The 27,532-nt window shown below is 39.0% G+C and overlaps 1 protein-coding gene across 1 annotated transcript; it reads right to left on the minus strand.

The window, feature by feature from the left end:
• Positions 1-3,723: 3,723 nt before the first annotated feature.
• On the minus strand, positions 3,724-27,493 carry LOC141991354 (scavenger receptor cysteine-rich domain-containing protein DMBT1-like). The gene is made up of 16 exons (XM_074959651.1): positions 27,340-27,493; positions 26,786-26,815; positions 23,284-23,322; positions 21,857-22,168; positions 20,484-20,528; positions 19,356-19,429; positions 16,958-17,075; positions 16,425-16,736; positions 15,051-15,095; positions 14,114-14,143; positions 12,275-12,425; positions 11,710-11,921; positions 9,770-9,942; positions 8,660-9,060; positions 5,786-6,057; positions 3,724-5,111 (listed from the first exon to the last, which is right to left on the minus strand). The coding sequence occupies exons 1-16, from the start codon at positions 27,446-27,448 to the stop codon at positions 4,930-4,932; spliced, it is 2,505 nt and encodes an 834-aa protein (XP_074815752.1). The 5' UTR covers positions 27,449-27,493; the 3' UTR covers positions 3,724-4,929.
• Between the last annotated feature and the right edge of the window lie 39 nt (positions 27,494-27,532).

The raw sequence follows: 27,532 nt of genomic DNA on the forward strand, positions 1-27,532 counted from the left end.
GACCCTTCCAGCCAATTAGGCAGTATAACCAATCAGGTACAGGCCAGCTGTGCTCCTACGTTGGTCAGAGACTAGCTCTGCTGCAGGCCCTGATTCCTGACACTCCCTACTCAAGGAGGTTAACAGCACCGATCTATGGCCTTTCCTGTATGAACCAGAGCAGCTCATCTGCGTAGAAGTTCCTAAATCATCAAACACCCATGTGTAAGAGCTGCACTGCCATACTGCCTTAGGCTATGAACCTGTGGAGCTATGATCCACCACAAGCTATGCAATGTCAGATTGGATCAGTTCTTGGATAGAGACCTACAAGGAAAACCCAGGGGCTACCAAAAGTGATACTGGTGATTCAGTAGCTGGCACTCTTCCCTCTGAAATAGAATCATACTATTCCTCCAGCATAGTGTTATCATGCTGGGTTACTGGTGGTGATGTGTATCTGTGACCACTAAATAACCCATGGAACACCACCCACCACACCCTACATGCCACCTCGAGAATAGGGCAACGGAACTCTGCATGTTGGCCAAATTCCAATTCATCTCAATATTTTTTTTCCTGCCGAGAGTCCCCCGGAAGTTTCCACTTCTTGTCCTAAACTGTTGAGTAGTGTTTCTGTATGCTGACATCTCCTGCATTTCCCATCAGAGGTGGCTGCATTTCAGTAGCAGGTGAACTTTATATCTAGTTTGAAGTAGGCATTTATAAAGAATTTAGAGAATGCTTCTGGATGAAAGGCACTATATCAATGTAAGATCAGCATCAATAACCATTATGTCACCTCCTCCCATCCCAATCCAATTTTATTTCTTTCACCTGCACATGTACTAGACATGGTTGGCAGTATGGGAGACTGTCACATGTAACACTCTCTCTGTTTTCTCCAGTGAGAGGTTCTATAGTTTGTGTGACTTCAATATGCTCCCATGATTTATTTTTACTGAATACTTCAAGTTCTAATCGAAAATATCAAGAAGAGGAAAGAGCTAAATAAAGCAGCAGTCAAGGTCTGGAAAAAGGTCTGAAGCCAGCTTTGATTTGACACTGACTCCTAAGTGTTTCTGCTCTCTTTCAGGAAACCTACCTGCACTGGGGCAAACACATTGTTCAAGAAATATTCAGGAGCCATTTGGACAGTGTTTTCCACAGCCAGCAATGTGAACATTCACATTGGCATAGGAGCCACCATCTTGATTTTAAAGACAACTTTAGTGTTTGATTAAAGATGCTGCACTGAAGCTGACACTCAGGAAATCCTGACAGCTGATTGAATGAGGCAAAGGGGCCTAAAAGCAAACAGGGAAAGGTCATCTTGATTTTAGAACTACAAACAGGAAATGTTTTTCCAGTAGCCTTTCTCCTATCTCTTGGCACTTCCTTGATAACAACACCTTGATAACAAACATCTTGAATTACACAGCCCACATCAGATCAGTGCCTTGTGCTCAGTTACAGACAGAAAAAAGAGTCAGAGACGGCATCTGCTTTTCCATTCTGTTGCTTATTCGGTTTGGCATGTGGGATCACAATTCTTCCCATGAGACGTGCTTTGTTTATCTGAGCAGAAATGTCTCTTATATCCTCTTGAACAATCTCAATAAAACTTTCCTGGACAGACTCCAGAGACCTCTCCTGAACATTTCTAGGGATGGCAGCCTTGTTTCTTTCCCCACAACAGAAGACATTCCCATGCCATTTTGCAAGGAGTTCTGCGGCACCATTGCAGTAAATAGACTGGTAGCATGTGGTCCCGGGCAGCTCTGGGGTGGCAGTAGCAGCTGGGTTCTCTGTGCTTTTGTTACCCTCAGGAGTGAGATATCAGCCAAAAGCACCACTGCTTGGGAAATTATTAGCACTACTCACCACAATTTCCCTGTACTCATGCCCAGGGACACCCAACATCTATAGCTTCCAGGCTACAGACCATCCCACATACTCACCATAGCTTGAGGTGCAGAATGGTGCTGTAAGGAGGTGCTCTAAAGCTAAAAGTGACCATTAGCATTTCTTATTAAAGAAATTTATGGGAATAATATAAGGGAGTTTTGAAACCTATCTTTTCCTTTCCATTGTGACTGTAAATATAATGCTATATCCATCTGTTTTAATCAACAGCCTCTAGAGGGCTGGCTTTGAGAGGTGCCCCTTCCATTCCTGTTGAACATCTGACCCTGATCAGGCAAAGAAAGAAGCAGACCAGGGAGGATACATCCTACAAGATCCTCCAGAGCCATTTACAGCTGCTGATCTTGAACACAGAGATTGGAGGGGCCAAATGTCTGAGACCAAGAAGAAGGACCAAGAATGGAGAGAGCGGTTTCCACAGGAGAGGCAGAGGGACCGAGAGATACACTGAGAACTGCACCAGGATCTCATGGATTTGCTCAGGCAACAAACTTAGATATTGCAGAGCATTATTGAGCTACAGGCCCAAATATCTTGGACACAGCAGCCTCTCCAATCCATGGTTGCTGCTCCCTATACCTGCCCCAACAAAACAGATGGCAGCACAGTATGAACCCTTACCATTACTACCCCATGTCAGGGGAAAACAAGGAATACCATAACGACAGGCTATAGGCTATTACCAGCAGGAGAGTGAGTTTGTGTGTGTGGTTTTTGGAGGGGGGTGAGAGAACCTGCATTTGTGCAGGAAATGGCCCACCTTGATTATCATACACATTGTGAAGAGAGTGGTCACTTTGGATGGGCTGTTACCAGCAGGAGAGTGAGTTTGTGTGTGTGGGGGGGGGGGGGTGGAGGGTGAGAAAACCTGGATTTCTGCTGGAAATGGCCCAACTTGATGATCACTTTAGATAAGCTATTACCAGCAGGAGAGTGGGGTGGAAGGAGGTATTGTTTCATGGTCTCTGTATATATAATGTCTTCTGCAGTTTCCACAGTATGCATCCGATGAAGTGAGCTGTAGCTCACGAAAGCTCATGCTCAAATAAATTGGTTAGTCTCTAAGGTGCCACAAGTACTCCTTTTCTTTTTGCGAATACAGACTAACACGGCTGTTACTCTGAAACCTTTAAAAAGAATGGGTCAGAATCTCTCCACAGCTCTGGACACACCGCAGAGCTGGAAAACTGCTGCATCTCCCCAGCTGATGATTCTTTTGGTGTGGGTCCAGGCCCCAGCTAGTGAATAGAGCTAGTATAACCAGGTGCTATGCTACTGTCCCTGCAACCCCCGCCTTTGGTGACATAGAGGAGGTGGGAGTAAGCACCACCAGAGCACCAATATGCTCCAGTGAATCTTGACCTGTGGATGACTCTTTAGGGGCCATAGTCCTCTGGCATAGGGTGAGCCTCAGGATCAGGGAGCTGCAAATGGCTGATTTGCAGTCCCCGCTGTTCCCCACTGCAATCTTGTTTGTTTTAGAAAAATTTGGAGAGAGAAAATTTCTGAATCAAACATCAGTGACCTATCCCATTCAAATAGCTGACTTCTTAAACCCTGATTCTCCATAATTTTTTTATACTGGATAAAGGCAGAAATATCTCATTTCCTTATAAAAGCCTGTTTAAATGTACTTACTGATTTTACCACCCCTGTTTTGGAAATGGAAAAAACGAAAGCACAAATTGATATTCTGAAAAGTTTCTTTATGACAGATCATATTCTTCATATTGCAAAGCATTAGTTCAGAACTCAGAGGCATAGACATTTTATTTGCAAGTACACCAATAGAAATATTGCTTTGTAAACACTTCCAACTTCTGATTGTAAATTGCTATGTTTACATATGAAATTAATTTAGACTGGAAATCATCCCATTTTACAAAGTAGCATAATATATTGCATTTGTCTCAAAGAGAAATTAAACCTTAAAGAGGAATGTCCAAGATAATCTAAAACAGGGTGTTTTAGCAATTCCATATGTAACTGGATGTATGTTTTCTGTATTTCTTTTCCAGGCATAGCTGATTACTAAATAAAAATACTTTCTTCTATAAAACCACCTTGGATCATTTGGTGTTGCCACATGTAGATTTTATCCCCATCTCTGCAAATACCACAATTTCTATGTCAGAATATTTCAGGTGTTAGATACACTGGTTTTGAAAGGAAGTGAGAGGAGGATTATGAGGGAGAAAACTTGCATTAGAATCTAAATATCTTGATGATCAGAAGTGACTGAAATGTGCCAGGTATGAATAAGATATACTAGGTATGCATAAAACATAAAAACCAGTATCAGATTGCCCTTTTTATGTATAAAGTTGTCAAATCAAAGTACTATCTATTGATCTTATATACTTCTATATCTCCCTTCATAGTAATATCTGAGCACCTCATAATCTTAATTGTATCTATCCTTACAACACCCCATGTGATAGGGAAGTGCTGTTATCCCCATTTTAGAGATGGGGAAGTAAGGCCCAGAGAGATTAAGTGACTGGCCCAGGGTCACACAAGCTGTTTATGGTGAAACAGTGACTCACCCCACAGGTTAGTGCTCTAACCTCTGGACCCTTCTTCCTGCTTACACATTCATTATATTACAAGAGTTGCTCTGTTGAATCTCACTGCAGAATACCATGAAAACTATAGATAGTATTTTTCGTCTATCTAGATTGGAGATAGTCCTGAGCTGCAAAGTCTGGCTCTAGATTGAGAGGAGGGAGCTAGTAGGTCAAATACTGGGCTTGGGTTCAGTCCATTTTTGGAAATGGCAGCTGGTTACAGAATTGGAATCTGGATTCAAACTTTTCCATGGAGGTGGGGTTTTAACCTCAGGCCAATCTCTAGCCTGAATTTACCAGAACTCAGAGTGTAGCCTCATACAGTAAGTTTGTCATACTTTTTCTTTGAAGTGCAAATTGTCATATAAAAGTTATTGAGTGCAAAGGCTAGAAACGGAATCATTATGTAAATGCCCTGAGATATCATTGTCTGCCAGATGCTGGTGTCTTTAGCGTCTCACATTATCTGGTACGGAATGGGTCTCCTCAGTTTACTTTTCAAAAGAAACCCAACAAGAGTGAAAATAACAGCTGCAAGCACCACACCCGTAACAATAAATGGAGCATGGGAATGACCAGCAGTAGCAGTAAGTGAATCACGGGAATCCACGTCTTCCTGATGCTCAGAATAGTCCAGCTCTGTGAGTTGAGAGAGAGAGTTTTGGTTTCAGTTCGTTCTCTGCTCTAGTTATTGCCAAAGATACCAGGACAAACAGAACTTGAATTGTAAAGTTACATTCTAGATCAGGTCAAGAAATAAATCAATTTCACTCTATTTTATAGAAGACATTCTAGACACAACAATCCATCTTTATATTAGTAAAGACTATTTCATGAACTGAACTGCCAGCAGGGATGTTTTAGGTTCAATATTAAGAAAACATCATAACTAGCTAGGGAATGGAATCACTTTTCAAGGAAGGTTGAGGTTTCACGTTACTGGAGATAGTCAAGGTGAGCCATGATAACCACAATGCTTGAAGAGTTTGAGGATAATTAAATCAATGAAGCTATAATAAGGAGATGGACTGCATCTCATCTTTCTTCCTGAATAATTGATTCAATTAGCATTTTTGGGATGTGCAGATTTAAAATGATGGATTTGAAATGTGCTAAATAAGGAACTAATGCAGATGCTATTAGTCAGTAAACAAGTGTCTGGTGTTTATAATGGAGCTGATAATAACCTAGTAAAAGCATGCTGCAGTGCTAGAAATCAGAAGTAAACTGACATACAAAGATTTTGTGAAATGAAATGAAAAGTGATTTACAGAACTTTATACTAAATACTAGAGAACGTTATTTGCATTTACCAGCATTCCTGTTTTCAGTGCCATCTTTCCAAAGCTCAATTGGCCCAACAACAACATCCAATTTTTCTTGGTAAGAGCTTGTATCTCTTTTGGACCTGGGTATGCAACCCTGGTAGCATCGGGAAGAATAATCATATACCCTGCACACCACCATTTTAAACTGCAGGTAAACTGATGAATATTGGTTAATAAACTTGAAGGCATTAAGTTTGAACCGGATGGTAGAGCTGTAGGGTGAATAGTATGTACCGTAGGTTGGATCTCTAACACATCTAAAATAAACAAACAAATAAATAAAATTAATCTTCATGTGTACGCACAAAAATAAATCACTGACATTAAGCATTTCTTATGTGCAAAGATTTAAAAAAATTAACACTGTATTAACAGAAAGGGAGAAAAATATGTATTCGTAGTAAGAATAGAAAATGAAAGAGGTTAAAATAGTGGCATTGACTTTTCTGAAAGCAAAACATACAATATTGCTTTCCCTAATTCAGCAAGGTATTTATGTGCATGCCTAAGAATGTGAGTAGTTTTACTGAACTCGCATGCTTAAAGTTAAGCTTCTGTATAAGTCTTTATAGGATCAGGGCCCAGGAGAGCCAAGTTGCAAAGGAGTCACCTAGAGGTGTCCTGGCAACTAATCTATGGAAAGAGCCCAGATCTGCTTATTTATATCTCCAGGCTGCAGTGCATGTGACCCCCGTAGAGCAGCTGATGCAAAGGGTGTTAATTGTTACTGTTAAGGGGAAAATGTAACCACGATTTAAGCTCTTAAGTGAGGCTGGCCAGAAAACAACAATTTCATTTCACACACAATTTTGAAATTTGTTTTTGTTCCAATGCAGACGAAAAATGAGATCTTTCCCACTTTTTCCATGAAAAAAAGCCATATGTGAGAGAGAGCCAACCCAGAATAGCCAAGGCAGTTACACAGGAGATGGGTCAAGTCCCAGCTCTGCAGAGTTCCCCCAGCATAGCAGGGACTTGATCCTCGGTCTCCTACAGCCCAGGCAAGCAGCCTAACCACTTGGCTTAGGTCTCTCTCTTTGTCTCACCTGAGAAACCCTTCCTAATTACAGTTCTGTCAGAACGGATACATCTCCGAGAAACTTTTCAGCTTTGATGAACAGTAGTTGTTTTTTGCAGGAAAAATTTTATTCACAATTTTTTCTACCAGCTCCACTCTGAAAGGCAGGCTCTGTCTCTTTACTAAATGGTTATACAGCTCCTTGCACAATGAAGCCCTGATGCCTGATTGGGTTCTTTAGGTGCTACTAGATATGAACAATAATGATGATAAATTCCTTCTTCCATTCTGTGCCATTTTATCCAACTCACTCCCATTCCTCTGATTTCTGCTTTGGATGAAGCAGAAGCAAGAAAGTCAACATTTCCAATGAACCCAATCTCTAGTTAGTCAGCTGCACAGGTGCTTCACAGAACAAAATTCTAGTAAACTTCACTTTCCTGTCAGCATTGACTAATGCCAAAATTCCACACCAGTGCATTCTGATTCAATTTAACCACCATGAAAAGGAACTCAATTTATCTGTTAATACACTGATAACTCAAAATAAGGTGAAAAGTTGTCATATGGTCAACACATTGCATACAAATACTAACGATCTCACTCTCATAATAAAGATCTCAAGGTATCGAATTATTTTTATAAAAATCTCAGTTTATACTGTACAATATGTGTTTCTATGTTATATTCATGCCAATATTTGTGTCACCTACAGATACCGTACTTAAGAGATGGTTGAATTTAGATATGATAAATTTATTTCCTTTTGGGTTTTAATTTAAATAAATATTATTACCGGTAGTTTTAAAATATTTGACTTTCTCTGCATTGAATGATTTTATCATATCGTTTCTTAAAAGGGCTGGTCTGAATATTTAATTTTTATCTTATACAATAGATAAGAGTTCATGCAGGTGGCTTCCTTAAAACTTAACTTCTACTACCTGGCTGAATTATTTTGAAATTTCATTATTTATTCCACATTATTTATATACAATTAGAATTTCACCAGTAAGTGAATGAGTCAGACATTTATTGACAATGGGACCTGCTCCTGAAAGATTTACCCTTTCATACCCAGAAGGACGTAGAATCTAGTGATAATGGAGAAGCCTACTGAAATTCTGGCAGGTAAAGCGTAGAAGCATAGGAAATGCCATAATGGATGAGAACAGTGACTTTTTTTCTTACCAGATCTAAGAATCTAATTTGTTTTCTATAATTCATTAATCTAACTTTTCCACAAGAAATGGTTTAAGCCAAGCCACATGAACAATTCTGGGCCATCTGAGAGACATATAGGAAAGCAGGAACATTAAACTTCTGTCATTTGAATCAAGCACTGAATTAGTCATTTGAAATAACATTTCCAGTATGGTACAAAATACAAGAACAGAACAAGAATGAATAATAATTAAAAAAAAAAAAGAGAATCAGAATATTTTGAAAATGCATAGTTGAATTCTATAGACAAACTATTTGGGGCTGAATTCAATCTTGATGTAGGCAGGTGAAAATTCATTGGAGAAATTGGAAAATTCATTCATTCATTCTCAATGGAGTTTGGGACAAAATCTGCTTACATCACAACTGAATTCACCTCTCTAGTTACTATGTAACATGCTTGAGTGGAATCTTGCCTGACTGCATGGTCTAAACATCATTCTATTGTTATTTCTCATGTCTTGCCAGGATTGGCCAAAAAAGTTTTTTAAACAGTTTATTGGCATAGGGAACTGAAATCAATTCACATTGTCCCTATTCAAATTATTCCATAAACAAAACAGATAGAGAACTGCGTGTACAGATCCATTGTTAATCACTGCTCAGAAAGTCCTTACCCATTCCTGATAATATCATAGGTGGTGGATGTAACACTACTGGAATCAGGTGATGCAACACAGGTGTCCAAAAACAACACCAGATTTGGGTCAGCGTTGTTAATTGAAGCTTGAAGGAATACATTCTGGTTCAATCTAACATAGTATGGAGAGTCATACACTGGCCGTGAGAAAGATGGTGATTCGTAAAATGAAATGTTCACGTCATATCTGCTGTACTGAGTTTCATTGACCTCCTTAATATCCTCAGGAACATCCTCAGCAATGTACATGATTTCTTTCCATGTGTTTTGGAGCATTTTGCAGTTGATATGCAAGTGAAGATCTTTTTCCCTTTTGATTATGTAACCGGAAGAGGTTGCTTTGATCAAGTTGGAATACATGATAGTGTTGCTGTTTCCCTGTTTGACACAGTAAGCACAGAATTATCTAATGTAGTAATTTTTGCCACAATTACCATTATGCTTTTGATGCACCCAAAGAATACCACGCATTTTAAAAGCATTGTTTCCATCGAAAGTATTTTGAAAAGAAATGTACTTTGGTCATTTCGATTCACAACACATTTTAAACAAAATTGTTGGCTGTATAATACAGTGATTACATTGAGATGTGAAAAAATATTTTCATTGAACCCAAATACAGCCAACTGAGTTAACATTAGTACAAAGTTTGAACATGACATGAACAAAGGTCCTGATTCAGTAAGTTACTTAAACATGTGTTTAACTTAAAGCACATGAGTAGTCCTATTGAAGTGAATGCTTTAAAATAGATATGTGTAAGTACCTTGCTGAACAGGAGCCTATGTAAATGCCAAGTATTTTGACTATTCGTGAACGTCAGCTCATGCTCGAAAAAAGTCTGTGAACATGGGTTGAGGTTGTTTACATATCCTCCCTGTCCCATAATATTGTAGCTTGACCTTATGAGGAATAAGTAAGGAGTTTCTTCCGGCAGAGAAAGAACTAGGTGGGAGTGTTTAGTGAATCTGAATCTGCAGTCATTGGTTCACTTGTAACTCCTGTGAACCACAGCAGGTTTCAATAAATAAATTCTGCAGTTTGCACAGACCTACTTACACAGGCTGCTAAATATTCAACTTCATACCTCTCGTCTTGTGCCACAGCCATTGTATGGTATGTTGAATATAACGTAGTTTGGTGTAACAATTGGTTTACAATAAGGGTCATTCAAGCTGATATTCTCTGCAATGTAGCCTTGTGAGTGGAGATAGGCTCTGCTAACAACCGCATGCATGTATTCTGGCAAGCACAGAAGAGCTGGTGGGTGGATAAAACACATATTATTAGTGCGTTCAGGCATACAGCAATAATTAAATGTTCAACCAATACATTTGCTGCTATCTATTCTGTGTGTATGTTGGGAGAGGGGAGGGTGTTCGTAAGACAAACCACATGATTTCACCCTTCTTATGTCTTAATTATCAAATTATGCACCAGAGACCTGTGGTTTAGGCTGTGGATAACTGTCATGAAGAAAATCTGCAAATTATAATTTCTCTCCTTGTGATCAGAGAGAGTCTCTTGTAGGATTCATACAAGGTTCATGCACTTGGCAACATTCAGGGCACACCCGGAGTGTTGTGTAGGAGCTGTGCACACACAGCTCCTCTCAAGGGCATGAACCTTGGAATCTCGCCCAGATGACATGAACCGTGGAAAGCCTCCCAGGACTGGGCTCAAGGCCCGAGAGCAAGGAATGCAGTAGATAGAAATTGGTAAATAAGAATGTTAAACAAAGCCAGTGTATTCCTTTTATCTGTTGGAGAATGTAATGCGCGGGGGGAGAGGAAGAATAAAGGAGAGGGAGGAAAGCTGACAGGACCAGTCCGTTGGCAGACCAGCCTGCTTGCTTGCTTAAAGCTTTGTGCTGTCTTGTCATTGAACCGCAACAGTCTCTCATCAGTGTTAAGGATCATATGAATCACAGTTACCATAGCAGAACAAATTCTGGAGTCAAGAGAAAGTCCACTTGAAGTTGCTTGGAATTTTCCTTGAGTAAAATTAAGGACAATATTACCATGGCCTTTATTAAGGACATGAACTAAATACTTTCAGTATTTGTGGGAGAGAATGATCTAAACACAAGGGGAGGTGAAGACAAACAGTAAAGTAAAATGAAATTGGTGTGTTGGTCGACAGCTATTTTGCAATAATGAATTATCCTGATCAGCCAATGGAACTAACCAGTTACGTGCTATTCAATATAAGTAAGGGTTGCAGAATCAGGGGTTTACATCTATGATCTTACATAAGCCTTATGGGGTTTGGAGATACATGTGCAGAGGCTGACTCACATCAATGAGCATCAAAGTGATAGACCTTCACTAGAGACTGGATCCTGTATAGTCTTTTATTGGGCAAAAGACACACTGAAAACAATAGGAGTTTTCCCTGAATGATGACTTAAGGATCAGGTTTTGACTGGCTGTGAAAGTTGTTCAAGTTCACTTGTGGGTACCTCTGTAGCTGAAGATGTGAAAAAATTGCAGGGGACTCATGGAAGATCATCAAAAACTGGGAAAGGAAGTGCAGGGAATGATTCTAAATATAAATAATTCTAATACTAAACATGTATCAGTAAAGTGCTAAACAGGCATTAACCTCAGATAAATAACTAATGAGCTGGGGGGAGGACATGAAATTGACTCATACTGTATGAATTGGGGTGATTGCAATGAGAGTTTTGCCTGCATCAGGACTAGGATCAGACGCAAAGAGAATGAGCAGTTAGGTAGTACAAGGGGCCATAAGTAACAGTAATGAAATGAGATGGTGAAAAAGTAAATTTAGGCTGAATATAAGAGAAAATGTCCAAAAATAATTTGATAACAAACAGTTTCATATTTAAAGAAAATCAAACTATTGTCTGAAAGTAATAGGTCACTAATCACACAGTGTGAAAGATGACAGTGAGTGGTACTATACTGAGGTGGTTGAACATTAATCAAGGGTTATTTATCAAATAAAATCAATAAATAGGCTTGTCTGCTGAAAAGCAAAGTTCCGTATTAAACATGAACTTACTAGTATTCTGATCTGCTGGAACGGTGTAATAGGCAGCACGAAACCCTCTGTTTGTGATAATCGAGTTACTGTGAAATCGAACTGTCATCAAGTTTGAGGACGATGTATATGTGAGATAGGAACCAGAACAAATTTTCCCCAGTAAAGGAGAAGTGTAGAGTGGTCCATCATATATCTCTATGTAATCATACTGGCATCTACCACCTTCTGTCCTGGGGAATAAACATGAACATTTTGTAAACTATTTTGTAAACTTCTATTTAAGCATTCATCACAAAGCAGCACATAAATCTCAGATTAAGCCCTTCAGACTGCAAAGTGTTCATGGCAGAGATTGTCCTCATTTTGTATCTTGTATGGTACCCTTCACTTTGTTAGGACTCAACAAGTAACAACAAATACTCCATTCATGCTATTTTCATTTTAGTTTTACTGGTCACATAGAATTGTTAAACCCTGTTGAGAAATGCCCTTCAAATGGAGAGGGTACCAGTTAGAAAAGTCTTTGAACTTTTCAAATGACTTTGAACCCATGAATTGCCCAGAAAATTAGTGCTTTACTTACGAGATATCTCTAAATGAAAGTGTTATACGGTAATTGCTCACTGCTTCTATTTCCCACACACAATCTGCATTGTTTGGATAATTTCCAGGGTAGAATGGGCTTTGAAATGTCCCAGATGAATACTGAAGGACACCACCACAAGTATATTTTGCTGCAGAAAAAAATGTAAGAAAAAAATACATATGAGTCATTTATAGTTTACTTTTGCATATATTTGTATATGATTTATCACTCAGAGTCAAAACCTACTGAAGTTAAAGGAAAGCCTCCCATAACTTCAATGGTCTTTATAAAAGGTGCTCTATGACGAGCATCTGATACCAAGAGCTGTTGATCCGCTGTTGATCCCACTCACAGTCTCATTTAATGCTCAGCACCTCAAGATTAGGCACTAAATGTATATACCTGAAGACATAAAATATGGGCCAAAGAAAATGTTCAGGGAAGAAGGATAACATTATCAGAAGGAAAAAAGCGTAATGTTATTAATTCAGGTTGGAAGTAAATTTTTGAAGAAACACCTGGTGCACTGGAGACAAAAATTACAGCCTCAATGAAAACTGAATCTACAGTCAACTTTGGAACGTAACAAGTTTTACTTAATGCAGAGCTTTAAGTGACATAAGACTTATACACTCCTCCTTCCAAAGAGGAAAGAAGATACTTTTAAATCCGGGGGTGGAGATTTTGTTTGGGCTCTCTTTGGGTATCGATCCAGCGGGAATCAATTTATCGCATCTAGACTAGACGCGATAAATCAAACCCCGAGCGCTCTCCTGTCGACTCCCGTACTCCAGTTCGGTGAGAGGTGCAGGCAGAGTCGACGGGGGAGTGGAAGCAGTCGACTCACTGCGGTGGAGACACCACGGTAAGTCCATCTATGTACGTCAACTTCAGCTATGTTATTCACGTAGCTGAAGTTGCATAACTTAGATCGATTCCCCCCGCCCCCTCCCAGTGTAGACCAGGACTTTGTTTGTTCCCTCTCTGAATGGAGAGAGAGACCAAGCAGGTAAAACATCTCCTGAAAACATACCTGAAATGATACATGTAAAATTACAGAAATTGTAAGTAAAGGCAAGGAAATGCATTACATTATCTTTTGTTTTAGCTCGTGACTTTTCCCTATGCTAAGAGGGAGTTTTATTCCTGTTTTTTGTAACTTTGAAGCTGAGCCTAGAGGGGGATCCTCTGTGTTTAAATCTTTTTTTTAGCCTGTAAAATTACCTTCCATCCTGATTTTGCAGGTGCGATTCTTTTACTTTCTCTTTAAATAAAGTTCTTCCTTTAAGGACCTGTTTGATTTTCAGTGTCCTAGAGACAAAGGGTCTGGTCGGTACTCACATTATTCTCAAGCCTCCCCAGGAAAGGGGGTGAAGGGGTTTGGGGGAATATTTTGGGGGAACAGGAACTCCAAGTGACCCTTTTCCTGAATTTTTGTGTAAATCACTTGGTGGTGGCAGCAATACCGTCCAAGCACAACCAAAGGAATTGTACCTTGGGGAAGTTTTAACGTAAGCTGGTAGAATATAAGCTTAGGGGGTCTTTCATGTGGGTCCCCACATCTGTACCCCAGAGTTCAGAGTGGGGAGGGAACCCTGACATCCCACAATACATCAGTCTCTTGCACAAATGGAGTTGAGTCTTAATGGTTGAGGTTTGGCAAAGTAATAAGCAACTACAATTTGGGTCTTATCATGGAAAAAGTGTCAGTCAACCTTAACGATAAGTGGCGCTACCAGCTCTGCCTAAAATACAATTCAGTGGTGATCTGTACATGTGCATTTCAGCATATTAAAATTTTGTGTCATGATGGACAACATGTAAGTGATGAGTTACCTGTTGTCGGAGAGCTTGTATGTCCAGCAGCTGCAAGGATGAAACATGAGAAATTATAGCTTCAGTTATAAGTGCTGTAGAGTTGGACAACATTTTTAGGCCAGAAGTTTTTTCAGCTAAATTGCAGATTCGGCAACACCAAAATTGTGTGCAATTCATGCCATTTTCAATTAATAGTTCAATTAAATACAAATTTCAAACACTCCACTAGGAACATTTCTTTTTAAAAATAAGAAATATTTCATTTAGTTTGAAATGACTTTGAGTTTCAAAATATCCTTTTTTTAAATCAAAACCTGTAAAAATAGCTGAAATCACACCAAAATGTTATTATTTTGTTCAAATAACATATTTGGAATAATCTGGAACATATTTTTTCAACTTTTTGATTTACTGAAAATCTCAAATATTTGACTCTTCATTCAAAACAAAAAAGAATGTATTTACCGAAACAGATGACACCGGCATCTTCAGACTAACCACAGTTATGAGAGAACCATCCTCAATGAGGACAGTCCCTTAGACTGTCCCCTGGGAAATGACCTATTTAGATGCTTGGCAGAAAGGCTAGTGGGCAACCTAAATATGAGGATCTTCTTCTCTTCGAGGGTGGAGTGGTGGAACAAAAGTAAGAGAGTCGGATGGATTGAAAAAAACTATATTTGCTCTCCACACCTCAGTGTTCTCCGGGTATAATATGTAAGAGTAGGGGTGCATGTAATGGACCTATACAGTTCAACAAATTACTGACAAACATTTATTACCTGTACCACGTTTGAAATTTGCCCTTCGTATTGCTATTCAACCTAGCCTCTCTCATTTCAGTTCATGTGGCAATTCTACTCTAAAACCATAGGCTACAGTTTCAAAACATTTCTAGCACAGAACCCTACCAGAGAGAAACATTTTAATGAAAGCAGAATGACTTAGCACTTGCCAGTTGTTGTGTACCAGGGCCATGATGGAGTGGATCCTGATGATCCTGCAGGAAGATAATAGAAGCATAGAAGTTGGATCTCCAGCAGCGAGTAGGGAGAAACATAAGAAATTATATTAACAGTTTTTAGTATTTATTAGTGCCGTAGAATTGGGCAAATATTTTTTGGCCAAAACTTTTTTCAGCAAAATTGCAGATTCAGCAACACCAAAACATTGCACAATTCATGCTAGTTTCAATTCATTGTTCAATTATATTACAATATCAAACACCCCACTAAGAATATTTGGTTTTGAAAATGTCAAAGAAATATTTCATTTATTTACTTTGAAATGACTTTTAGTTTCAAAATCTCCTTTTTTAAAAAACAACAACAAAAAGCACCCCAAACCTGTGAAACGAGCTGAAATCAAACCGAAACGTTGTGATTGTATTCAAATAAAATGTTTTGAATTAGCTGAAACATACTTTTCTCAACTTTTTGATTGACTGAAATTTTCAAATATTTGGTTTTTGATCCAGATCACAAATGATTTTTTTGAAATTGCTAATGAATGGGGTGGGGGGGAAATCTGGCATTAGCTTGGATGTATTTATAACATTATAAGGGGAAATGACATTCGAAGCTGCATGACTTTACTAGAGGATGTTATGTCTGAAAACAAGTAGAGCAAATCTTTGAAGATACCATGTTTGTAATAACTTGTGACGGGACATCATAAAATGTGCCTGACTCCCACTGAGCTCAGTGAAAAAATTCCCAGAAAAATGTACTGCTCTCGATGGCAAAAGATTACGGCTGAAACTTAAATAGGTCTTTCATCTTTGGATCTCTAAGTGCTTCATGAAGTTGAGTATGTCTCATTATCCCTATTTTACTTTTTAGGTGAATGAGGCCTAAAGAAGCTAAGTGGCATGGCAGAGTCATGAATAATATCTAGGTTTCCCACATCCCATTTCCATGCCCTATCACCACTACAGAATTCTAATTTCAAAGGAACTGAGGTTACCAGAACAGAAAACTAACCCTGGTTGACAGATGCTGCCCTTTGGAACTTCAGACTAATATCAGCAGTACTTGGCTATCCTAGGGTCATTCCCCCCACCCCACCCCACACCTTTTTTTTCCCCCTTATATATCTTTATTCTATGCTAGCACAATCACATTCACCATGGAACTAACTGCCTGGCTGATTGAAGCATGGAACTAATGTTTGAGGAAGTAGAAAAGTGACCTTTTTGGTATGGGATCCAGTTCCAAAAACTGTATTTCATGTATTGAAAACCTTGTAATGTGACTTTCAAAAACATCTTTGACATGGTGAAAAGCGTGGTCATTCACCTGCAAGACACCTGCAAACCCTTGGTATTTACCTGAGCAGATGACACCGGCATCTTCAGAATGACGACAGTTATGAGAGAGCCATCCTGAATGGGGACAGTCCCATAGACTGTATTCCCATCCTTTGCATCTCACATCATCCAGAACAATATTTCCTGAGCCTGGACCGTAATAGGCATTGGTCTTTGCTGAAACACCATATCCACATCCAAGCTGCCTGCACACAACATTTGCGTCATTGAGATCCCAAGAATCATCACACACTGTCCCCCAGGATCCTGCGTAATAGACTTCAACACGACCCTCACATCTGCTAAATGAATTCACCAGTCGCAATGCCAGCCCTAAAATAGATGTAAGGGAATGATTATTAGCATATTAGTTAGTTCTTTCCCTCTTGGTAAAACCGTGACAACTGGGGTCAATCTGACCCACATATGAAACCACTTTTGACCACTTCTGGGGATTACATGTCCAGATCAGGTCACACATCTGGATCAGTTTGATGTCGAATCCCACAGTAAAAAAATAAATTTTAGTAAATCAAGGGCAAGACAGCACTTACCACTTGGTGTGGTTCTCCCCGGAGGAAACGGAGTGCTTGCTGCAAGAAAAGACAAAGAAGGGACAATTAGAGAACCCACAAATCCTGAACGTACTGAAGTTAAATCAGATTCAAACTTCTACGCAATATTTCTGGAACAGTGTACCAGACATCTTACTGAAGTACAGATATATTACCTCTACTGCCTTCTTTCATTCATTGTGTTCATTTAAAAAGCAATCTTTTTTTTCTCCCAAGGTGTGTTCTTCATAAACTCTTGTTGCTCACTGTTATTATGCCTATGTTTTCTCCTTTTCTTTCGTTATCATGCTAGATATTTCCTTTCAAAATCAGGGGAATGACCATATCTTAAGAGTCAGAAAAGTGCCTTAATGTCTCCTGGGGAATGACCTATTTAGGTTCTGGCCAGAGAGGCTAGCAGGGAAATCTAAACGTGAAGATCTTGTTCTCTTCTCGGGAGGGAGTGATGGAACAGAAACGACAGAGTTGGATGGACTGAAAAAAACCTATATTTATTCTCCACATCTCAGTGTTCTGAGGGTACAGTATACAAGAGTAGGGGTGTGTAATGGACCTCTACAGTTCAACAAAACATTTATTGCCTGTACCACGTCTGAAATTTGCCCTGCGTATTGCTATTCAACCTGTCCTTTCTCTCATTTCAGTTCATTTGGAAATTCTACTCTAAAAGCACAGGCTACAGTTTCAAAACATTTCTAGCACAGAGCCCTATCAGAGAGAAACATTTTAATGAAACCACAATGACTTAGCACTTGCCAGTTGTGTACCAGGGCCATGATGGAGTGGATCCCGGAGTTTCTGCAGGAAGATAACAGAAGCATAACTAGAGACCTAGGGTGAATTTTCAGAGGAATGGCAAAATGCACATCCCTTCTCCTAAATTTCATATCCCCACACCCAATCCTGGAAGCACTAGAACTCTTCAGTGAAACAGTTGGAAGAATGTTTTTAACCTGGGCAAAACAACATGTTTTCCCTACTCTTATTTTTGTAACAGCTAAAATGTTTAACTGAAATGTCCTGTCATAAATATAAAGGGAAGGGTAACAACCTTTATGTATGCAGAAGCATAAAATCCCTCGTGGCCAGATGTACTGAAGAGGTTAAGAAGCTCAAATAACCTGGCTGGCACCTGACCAAAAGGACCAATGAGGAAAGAAGATACTTTCAGATCCGGGGGTGGGGGTTTTGTTTGGGCTCTCTTTGGGTATGTCTTCACCACCCGCCGGATCGGCAGGCAGCTATCGATCCAGCGGCGGTCGATTTATCGTGTCTAGTCTAGACGCGATAAATCAAACCCCGAGCGCTCTCCTGTCGACTCCTGTACTCCAGTTCAGCGAGAGGTGCAGGCAGAGTCGACGGGGGAGTGGAAGCAGTCGACTCACTGCGGTGGAGACACCACGGTAAGTCCATCTATGTACGTCAACTTCAGCTATGTTATTCATGTAGCTGAAGTTGCGTAACTTAGATCAATTCCCCCCGCCCCCTCCCAGTGTAGACCAGGACTTTGTTTGTTCCCTCTCTGAATGGAGAGAGAGACCAAGCAGGTAAAACATCTCCTGAAAACATACCTGAAATGATACATGTAAAATTACAGAAATTGTAAGTAAAGGCAAGGAAATGCATTACATTATCTTTTGTTTTAGCTCGTGACTTTTCCCTATGCTAAGAGGGAGTTTTATTCCTGTTTTTTGTAACTTTGAAGCTGAGCCTAGAGGGGGATCCTCTGTGTTTAAATCTTTTTTTTAGCCTGTAAAATTACCTTCCATCCTGATTTTGCAGGTGCGATTCTTTTACTTTCTCTTTAAATAAAGTTCTTCCTTTAAGGACCTGTTTGATTTTCAGTGTCCTAGAGACAAAGGGTCTGGTCGATACTCACATTATTCTCAAGCCTCCCCAGGAAAGGGGGTGAAGGGGCTTGGGGGAATATTTTGGGGGAACAGGAACTCCAAGTGACCCTTTTCCTGAATTTTTGTGTAAATCACTTGGTGGTGGCAGCAATACCATCCAAGCACAACCAAAGGAATTGTACCTTGGGGAAGTTTTAACGTAAGCTGGTAGAATATAAGCTTAGGGGGTCTTTCATGTGGGTCCCCACATCTGTACCCCAGAGTTCAGAGTGGGGAGGGAACCCTGACACATCCCACAATACATCAGTCTCTTGCACAAATGGAGTTAAGCCTTAATGGTTGAGGTTTGGCAAAGTAATAAGCAACTACAATTTGGGTCTTATCATGGAAAAAGTGTTAGTCAACCTTAACGATAAGTGGCGCTACCAGCTCTGCCTAAAATACAATTCAGTGGTGATCTGTACATGTGCATTTCAGCATATTAAAATTTTGTGTCATGATGGACAACATGTAAGTGATGAGTTGACCTGTTGTCGGAGAGCTTGTATGTCCAGCAGCTGCAAGGATGAAACATGAGAAATTATAGCTTCAGTTATAAGTGCTGTAGAGTTGGACAACATTTTTAGGCCAGAAGTTTTTTCAGCTAAATTGCAGATTCGGCAACACCAAAATTGTGTGCAATTCATGCCATTTTCAATTAATAGTTCAATTAAATACAAATTTCAAACACTCCACTAGGAACATTTCTTTTTAAAAATAAGAAATATTTCATTTAGTTTGAAATGACTTTGAGTTTCAAAATTTCCTTTTTTTAATCAAAACCTGTAAAAATAGCTGAAATCACACCAAAATGTTATTCTTTTTTTCAAATAACATATTTGGAATAATCTGGAACATATTTTTTCAACTTTTTGATTTACTGAAAATCTCAAATATTTGACTCTTCATTCAAAACAAAAAAGAATGTATTTACCGAAACAGATGACACCGGCATCTTCAGACTAACCACAGTTATGAGAGAACCATCCTCAATGAGGACAGTCCCTTAGACTGTCCCCTGGGAAATGACCTATTTAGATGCTTGGCAGAAAGGCTAGTGGGCAACCTAAATATGAGGATCTTCTTCTCTTCGAGGGTGGAGTGGTGGAACAAAAGTAAGAGAGTCGGATGGATTGAAAAAAACTATATTTGCTCTCCACACCTCAGTGTTCTCCGGGTATAATATGTAAGAGTAAGGGTGCTTGTAATGGACCTATACAGTTCAACAAATTACTGACAAACATTTATTACCTGTACCACGTTTGAAATTTGCCCTTCGTATTGCTATTCAACCTAGCCTCTCTCATTTCAGTTCATGTGGCAATTCTACTCTAAAACCATAGGCTACAGTTTCAAAACATTTCTAGCACAGAACCCTACCAGAGAGAAACATTTTAATGAAAGCAGAATGACTTAGCACTTGCCAGTTGTTGTGTACCAGGGCCATGATGGAGTGGATCCTGATGTTCCTGCAGGAAGATAATAGAAGCATAGAAGTTGGATATCCAGCAGCGAGTAGGGAGAAATATAAGAAATTATATTAACAGTTTTTAGTATTTATTAGTGCCGTATCAGAGAGAAACATTTTAATGAAAGCAGAATGACTTAGCACTTGCCGGTTGTTGTGTACCAGGGCCATGATGGAGTGGATCCTGATGATCCTGCAGGAAGATAATAGAAGCATAGAAGTTGGATATCCAGCAGCGAGTAGAGAGAAACATAAGAAATTATATTAACAGTTTTTAGTATTTATTAGTGCCGTAGAATTGGGCAAAATTTTTAGGCCAAAACTTTTTTCAGCAAAATTGCAGATTCGGCAACACCAAAACATTGCACAATTCATGCTAGTTTCAATTCATTGTTCAATTATATTACAATATCAAACACCCCACTAAGAATATTTGGTTTTGAAAATGTCAAAGAAATATTTCATTTATTTACTTTGAAATGACTTTTAGTTTCAAAATCTCCTTTTTTAAAAAACAACAACAAAAAACACCCCAAACTGTGAAACGAGCTGAAATCAAACTGAAACGTTGTGATTGTATTCAAATAAAATGTTTTGAATTAGCTGAAACATACTTTTCTCAACTTTTTGATTGACTGAAATTTTCAAATATTTGGTTTTTGATCCAGATCACAAATGATTTTTTGAAATTGCTAATGAATGGGGTGGGGGGGAAATCTGGCATTAGCTTGGATGTATTTATAACATTATAAGGGGAAATGACATTCGAAGCTGCATGACTTTACTGAAGGATGTTATGTCTGAAAACAAGTAGAGCAAAACTTTGAAGACACCATATTTGTAATATCTTGTGACGGGACACCATAAAATGTGCCTGACTCCCCACTGAGCTCAGTGAAAAAATTCCCAGAAAAATTTACTGCTCTCGATGGCAAAAGATTATGGCTGAAACTTAAATAGGTCTTTCATCTTTGGATCTCTAAGTGCTTCATGAAGTTGAGTATGTCTCATTATCCCTATTTTACTTTTTAGGTGAATGAGGCCTAAAGAAGCTAAGTGGCATGGCAGAGTCATGAATAATATCTAGGTTTCCCACATCCCATTTCCATGCCCTATCACCACTACAGTATTCTACTTTCAAAGGAACTGAGGTTAGCAGAACAGAAAACTAACCCTGGTTGACAGATGCTGCCCTTTGGAACTTCAGACTAATATCAGCAGTACTTGGCTATCCTAGCGTCATTCCCCCCACCCCACCCCACACCTTTTTTTTTCCCCCTTATATATCTTTATTCTATGCTAGCACAATCACATTCACCATGGAACTAACTGCCTGGCTGATTGAAGCATGGAACTAATGTTTGAGGAAGTAGAAAAGTGACCTTTTTGGTATGGGATCCAGTTCCAAAAACTGTATTTCATGTATTGAAAACCTTGTAATGTGACTTTCAAAAACATCTTTGACATGGTGAAAAGCGTGGTCATTCACCTGCAAGACACCTGCAAACTCTTGGTATTTACCTGAGCAGATGACACCGGCATCTTCAGAATGACGACAGTTATGAGAGAGCCATCCTGAATGAGGACAGTCCCATAGACTGTATTCCCATCCTTTGCATCTCACATCATCCAGAACAATATTTCCTGAGCCTGGACCGTAATAGGCATTGGTCTTTGCTGAAACACCATATCCACATCCAAGCTGCCTGCACACAACATTTGCGTCATTGAGATCCCAAGAATCATCACACACTGTCCCCCAGGATCCTGCGTAATAGACTTCAACACGACCCTCACATCTGCTAAATGAATTCACCAGTCGCAATGCCAGCCCTAAAATAGATGTAAGGGAATGATTATTAGCACATTAGTCATAGTTTCATTCCTTTTCATAACTTTCTGGCAACTGGGGTGAATCTGATCCATGTATGGAAATCCAATTGACTGCTGTGGGGATTCCATGGCCAGATCACATGTCTGGATCAACATTAGAAAAACACATTTGAAAAAGTAATCCCAAGTGTACATACAAAAAGATGGCATCTTAACTAGCTGTTACCACTCAAGATAGGGATCTTGGAGTCATCACAGGTAGTTCTGTGAAAACATTTGCTCAACGTGCACTGGCAGGCAAAAAAGCTAACAGAATGATGGGAATCATGATGAAAGGAATAGATGATAAGATAAAAAATATCATAATGCCACAATAAAATCCCTGGTATATCCACATATTGAATACTGCTTGCAGTTGTGGTCACCCCATTTCTTAAAAGATGTGGAAGAATTAGAAAAAGTACAGAGAAGGGCGACAAATTGATTTGAGTTGTAGAACAGCTTCCATACAAGGACAGATTAAAACGACTGGGACTCATAAACTTAGAAAAGAGACCACTACGGGGTAATATGATAGACATCTATAAAATCATGAATGTTATGAAGAACATGAGTATGGTGATGTTATTTACCCCTTCACATAACACAAAAACTACAGGGGGGGGGTCATCCGATGAAATTAATAGGCAGCAAGTTTAAAACAAACAAAAGGCTGTACTACTTCATCCAATACACAGTTAACCTGTAAAACTCATTGCCACGGGATGTTGTGAAGGTCAAATGTATAACTGGGTTCATAAAAGAATGAGAAGTTCACGGAGGATAGGTCCATCAATGGCTATTAGCCAAGATTGCCAGGAACACAACCCCATGCCCTGGGTGTCCCTAAACCACCAACTGCCAGCAGCTGGGACAGGGGATTGATCACTCAAAATTTCCCTGGTCTGTTAATTCCCTCTGAAGCATCTGGCATTGGCCACTGTTAGAAGACAGGATTCTGGGCTAGATGAACTGCTGGTCTGAACTAGTAGGGCTGTTCTTGTGATCAGGTCGATGGTGCCGAATCCCTTAGTAAAAGAAGAAATTTTATTATAACAAGGTGAGACAACACTTACCGTTTAGAGTGGTGCTCACTGGAGGGAAAGAGGTGCTCGCTGTAGTAAGACAAAGGCACAATTAGAGAAGACATTTATGACAATGACAATGGATCCTGTTATTGTGCTATCAAGGAGGTGAACATTAATTTGCAATAGAAATAGCCAATGATATGCAAGAGCTGAGGAAGAGCAAAACATGCTCTAAATCCCAGCCTCTGAATGCACATTGGCTCCTTAAGAAAACCTCCTGAACAATTTAAAGACAAATATTATAAATCAACATAACAACAATAATATTTAGAACTTTTATATAGGGCTGTTGATTAATTGCAGTTAATTCACGTGATTAACTCAAAAAAATTAATCGCGATTAAAAAAATTAATCTAGGACCCTGTATTGGCTCTCCACCACCCCCACTGCAGGGCTGTGCCTAAATGGAACTATCAAACCCTTAATTAGCAGGATGAGTGCAAAGGAGCGCTCAGCTCAGACAAACACATCTGCCAGGGATGTGAATAATACAAGCACAACTCTGCATCTGGTAGTAAAGAACAGGGAAGAAAGTGCAGCTGAATAGGAGATGGGGCAGGTTGAGATCCCCTGGAAAAGTCCTAGACAAATAGCAGGACTTTAGATAATGGAGTTCAACAAAAACAGGCAAACAAACAAAAATAAAAATCATGGAAATGTATCTGTACCAATGGAAGGATCTTCAGAGCAGAAAGAGGTAAACTAGGAGGGGTGTCAATGGAAAAGGGTTTGGACTTAACAGACATTACATCTATAGGAACTCAGTAGAGTTTGCTAATTATTCTAAAAATTATAAAATTTAATAGTGATGATGCCCTTTCTATCGGTGTTTGAATCACCATATAGAATTTTATAGTAGGAATATCAATGCCTATGAAAAACTCTATAGAACAGTTAAAATGATAGGGTATAATTTTCTATTAAATTCTATGGCACTTCTCTGTAAAAGAGACAAAGTGAGTCAGATAATATCTTTTACTGAAATAAGTACCGTTGGTGAGAGAGAACAACAACTTCTCCATAAGAGCAAATGTACAGTGCTCACTTTATACTTATTTTTATTACAAATATTTGCACTGTAAAAAAACAAAAGAAACAGTATTTTTCAATTTCCCCATTACAAAATACTGCAGTGAAATCTCTTTATATGAAAGTTGAACTTACAAGTGTAGAATTATGTACAAAAAAACTGCACTCAAAAATAAACCAATGTAAAATTTTAGAGCCTGCAAGTCCACTCAGTCCTACTTCTTGTTCAGCCAACAGCTCAGACAAACAAGTTTGTTTACATTTGCAGGAGATAATGCTGCCCGCTTCTTATTTACAATGTCACCTGAAAGTGAGAACAGGCATTTGCATGGCACTGTTGTAGCTGGCATCGCAAGATATTTACATGCCAGATGCACTAAAGATTCATATGTCCCTTCATGCTTTAACCACCATTCCAGATGATATGCGCTCATGCTGAGGACGGGTTCTGTTTGATAATGATTCAAAACAGTGCAGACCAATGCATGTTCATTTTCATCATCTGAGTCAAATGCCACCAGTAGAGAAGATTGATTTTCTTTTTTGGTGGTTTGGGTTCTCTAGATTCTGCATTGGAGTGTTGCTATTTTAAGACTTCTGAAAGCATACTCCACACCTCATCCCTCTCAGATTTTAGAAGGCACTTCTGATTCTTAAACCTTGGGTCGAGTGCTATATCTATCCTTAGAAATCTCACATTGGTACCTTCCTTGCATTTTGTGAAATCTGCAGTGATAGTGTTCTTGAAATGAACAACATACTGGGTCATCATCCGAGACTGCTATAGCATGAAACATACGGCAGAATGGGGGTAAAACAGAGCAGGAAGCATACAATTCTCCCCCAAGGAGTTCAGTCACAAATTTAATTAATGCATTATTTTTTTAACAAGCGCCATCAGCATGGAAGCATGTCCTCTGGAATAGTGGACGAAGCATGAAGGGGCATATATGAATGTTTAAAATATCTGGCATGTAAATACCTTCCAATGCCAGCTACAAAAGTGCCACGCAAACGCCTATTCTCACTTCCAGATGACGTTGTAAATAAGAAGCGGGCAACATTATCTCCCATAAATGTAAACAAACTTGTTTCTCTTAGTGATTGGCTGAACAAGAAGCAGGACTGAGTGGACTTCTAGGCTCTAAAGTTTTACACTGTTTTATCTTTGAGTGCAGTTATGTAACAGAAAAAAAAATCTACATTTGTAAGCTGCATTTTCACGATAAAGAGATTGCACTACCGTACTCGGATGAGGTGGATTGAAAAATACTATTTCTTTTGTTGATCATTTTTACAGACCAAATATTTGTAATCAAAAATAACAATATAAAGTGAGCATTGCATATTTTGTATTCTGTGTTGTAACTGATGTCAATATATTTGAAAATGTAGAAAGACATCCAAAAATATTTAATAAATTTCAATTGGTATTCTATTGTTTAACAGTGCAATTAAGACTCTGATTAATCACCATTCATTTTTTTAATTACGATTAATTTTTTTGAGTGAATTGTGTGAGTTAACTGCAATTAATCGACAGCCCTAGTATATAGTGAAGGAATTTGTGTTTGTTTGTTTCTTATTCTTTGAACAATTATTATAGTTTAAAGGTGTCTTCTCAATTGTTCATCTCTTTATTACTGGGTAATTTGATGAATGTGCCAAATAGTCAAGGAATCTCACAGAGCCAGATCCCCTGCTGGTGTACAACGGTGTAGATACATTGACTTGGATCAGCCACACCAATTCAAATGGGGTGAAGATCTGGACTAAACATTATTACAGAGCCAAATATAAAGTGGTGCCGCAGAATCTTCTGGAAGGAATCTTTCCTTTCTTATTATTTAGTATCAACTAAACAGGGGCTTATCTAGATGTGTAGTTCTTGTGAATTCCATGCCCACAACTATAGTTTTGGGTACATCAGCTTTTTCCTGTATTCCCTGAGGAGTACTTATGACAATACTTATTACAGTTTTAATAGCCACAACCAAAGGAGATAAAACTTTTCAGTGCCTACAATGAAGACCAATACTTTCAAAACATTACATTGTTTCTTTTTCAGCGAGAAAAAAATGTAAGAGATTGCATCTAACAGCTCCTTTGTTTCAGTTCTTAATAGCAGCAGCTCAGCCTCTTGTATAGCAGTATTATACACTTCTGGTTAGAGTTCCCGTCTATTATACCTGCATTGTAAGCGCCTTTAGACACTCAAGTACAGATTCCGGAGATGTGCAGTTCAACATATAGAACCTATTCGGCCAGGTACTGAGCAGTCTGGCTTTGGTCCAGCAAAATATTTAAACACATGAGTGGTCTCACTGACTGCAATAGGACTATTTAAGGGCATACATTTAAGCCTGTGCTTAAGTGCTTTGCTGAATTAGAGCCAAATTGCTCAGCATCTAACAGGATCAAGTCCATAATTTACAAGGCAAAGTATAAATCTTGAGTTACCTGTTTCTGGAGGCGCTGTTAGTCCAGAACCTGTTGATGCAGAAACATCAGACTTTTAGACATGGGACATTCCTATTGGATGGGTCCTTTGTTGAGGATGTCATGTTTCAAATCAACAAAGCAGAAGCATGAAACACCATGTTTACAAAAACTTAATTATATTAATCATTGGGATAACCCACGGATAATAAAATTCTGCTTCCTGTGACTCAAACCAAATCCCACGAAAGTTAATGGAGAAATATCCCTTGACCTTAAGGGTTGTCGGATTGGGACCATACTAACCCAACTGATAAAACTCCTGACCTACACACACACTAGATGGTTCATGATATCACTCATCGGTATAATCTACATCAACACCTAATGAACTTTCCTTTAAAGTATGGATTACATATTTGAAGTGTATTTTTGCTAAGAATATGATATATACTGAAAGAAAAAGTGTAAAACAAAACTTTTTAAAATACAATCCTTAGTCTATTTTACAACAAACACAAAGCTGATTCGCTGAGTATAAACGCTACAGATATACAATAAAAGAGAATACATACCTGCACATATGACGCTAGCATCTCCATAAACGCCACATGAATAGTGTGGGTTTTCATAAGGGCAAGACCACAAAAAGTCTTCAGAGCCAATGCAGTTCACATTAGTCATCCAAGGACTTGCCCAGCCTTCTCCAAAATAGCTATTTCTCAGAGCAGCAACAGGCTCGCCACAGCCCAGTTGCCTGCACACAAC

This window comes from Natator depressus, chromosome 7 (assembly GCF_965152275.1).
Source record: "Natator depressus isolate rNatDep1 chromosome 7, rNatDep2.hap1, whole genome shotgun sequence".
Taxonomy (NCBI): domain Eukaryota; kingdom Metazoa; phylum Chordata; order Testudines; family Cheloniidae; genus Natator; species Natator depressus.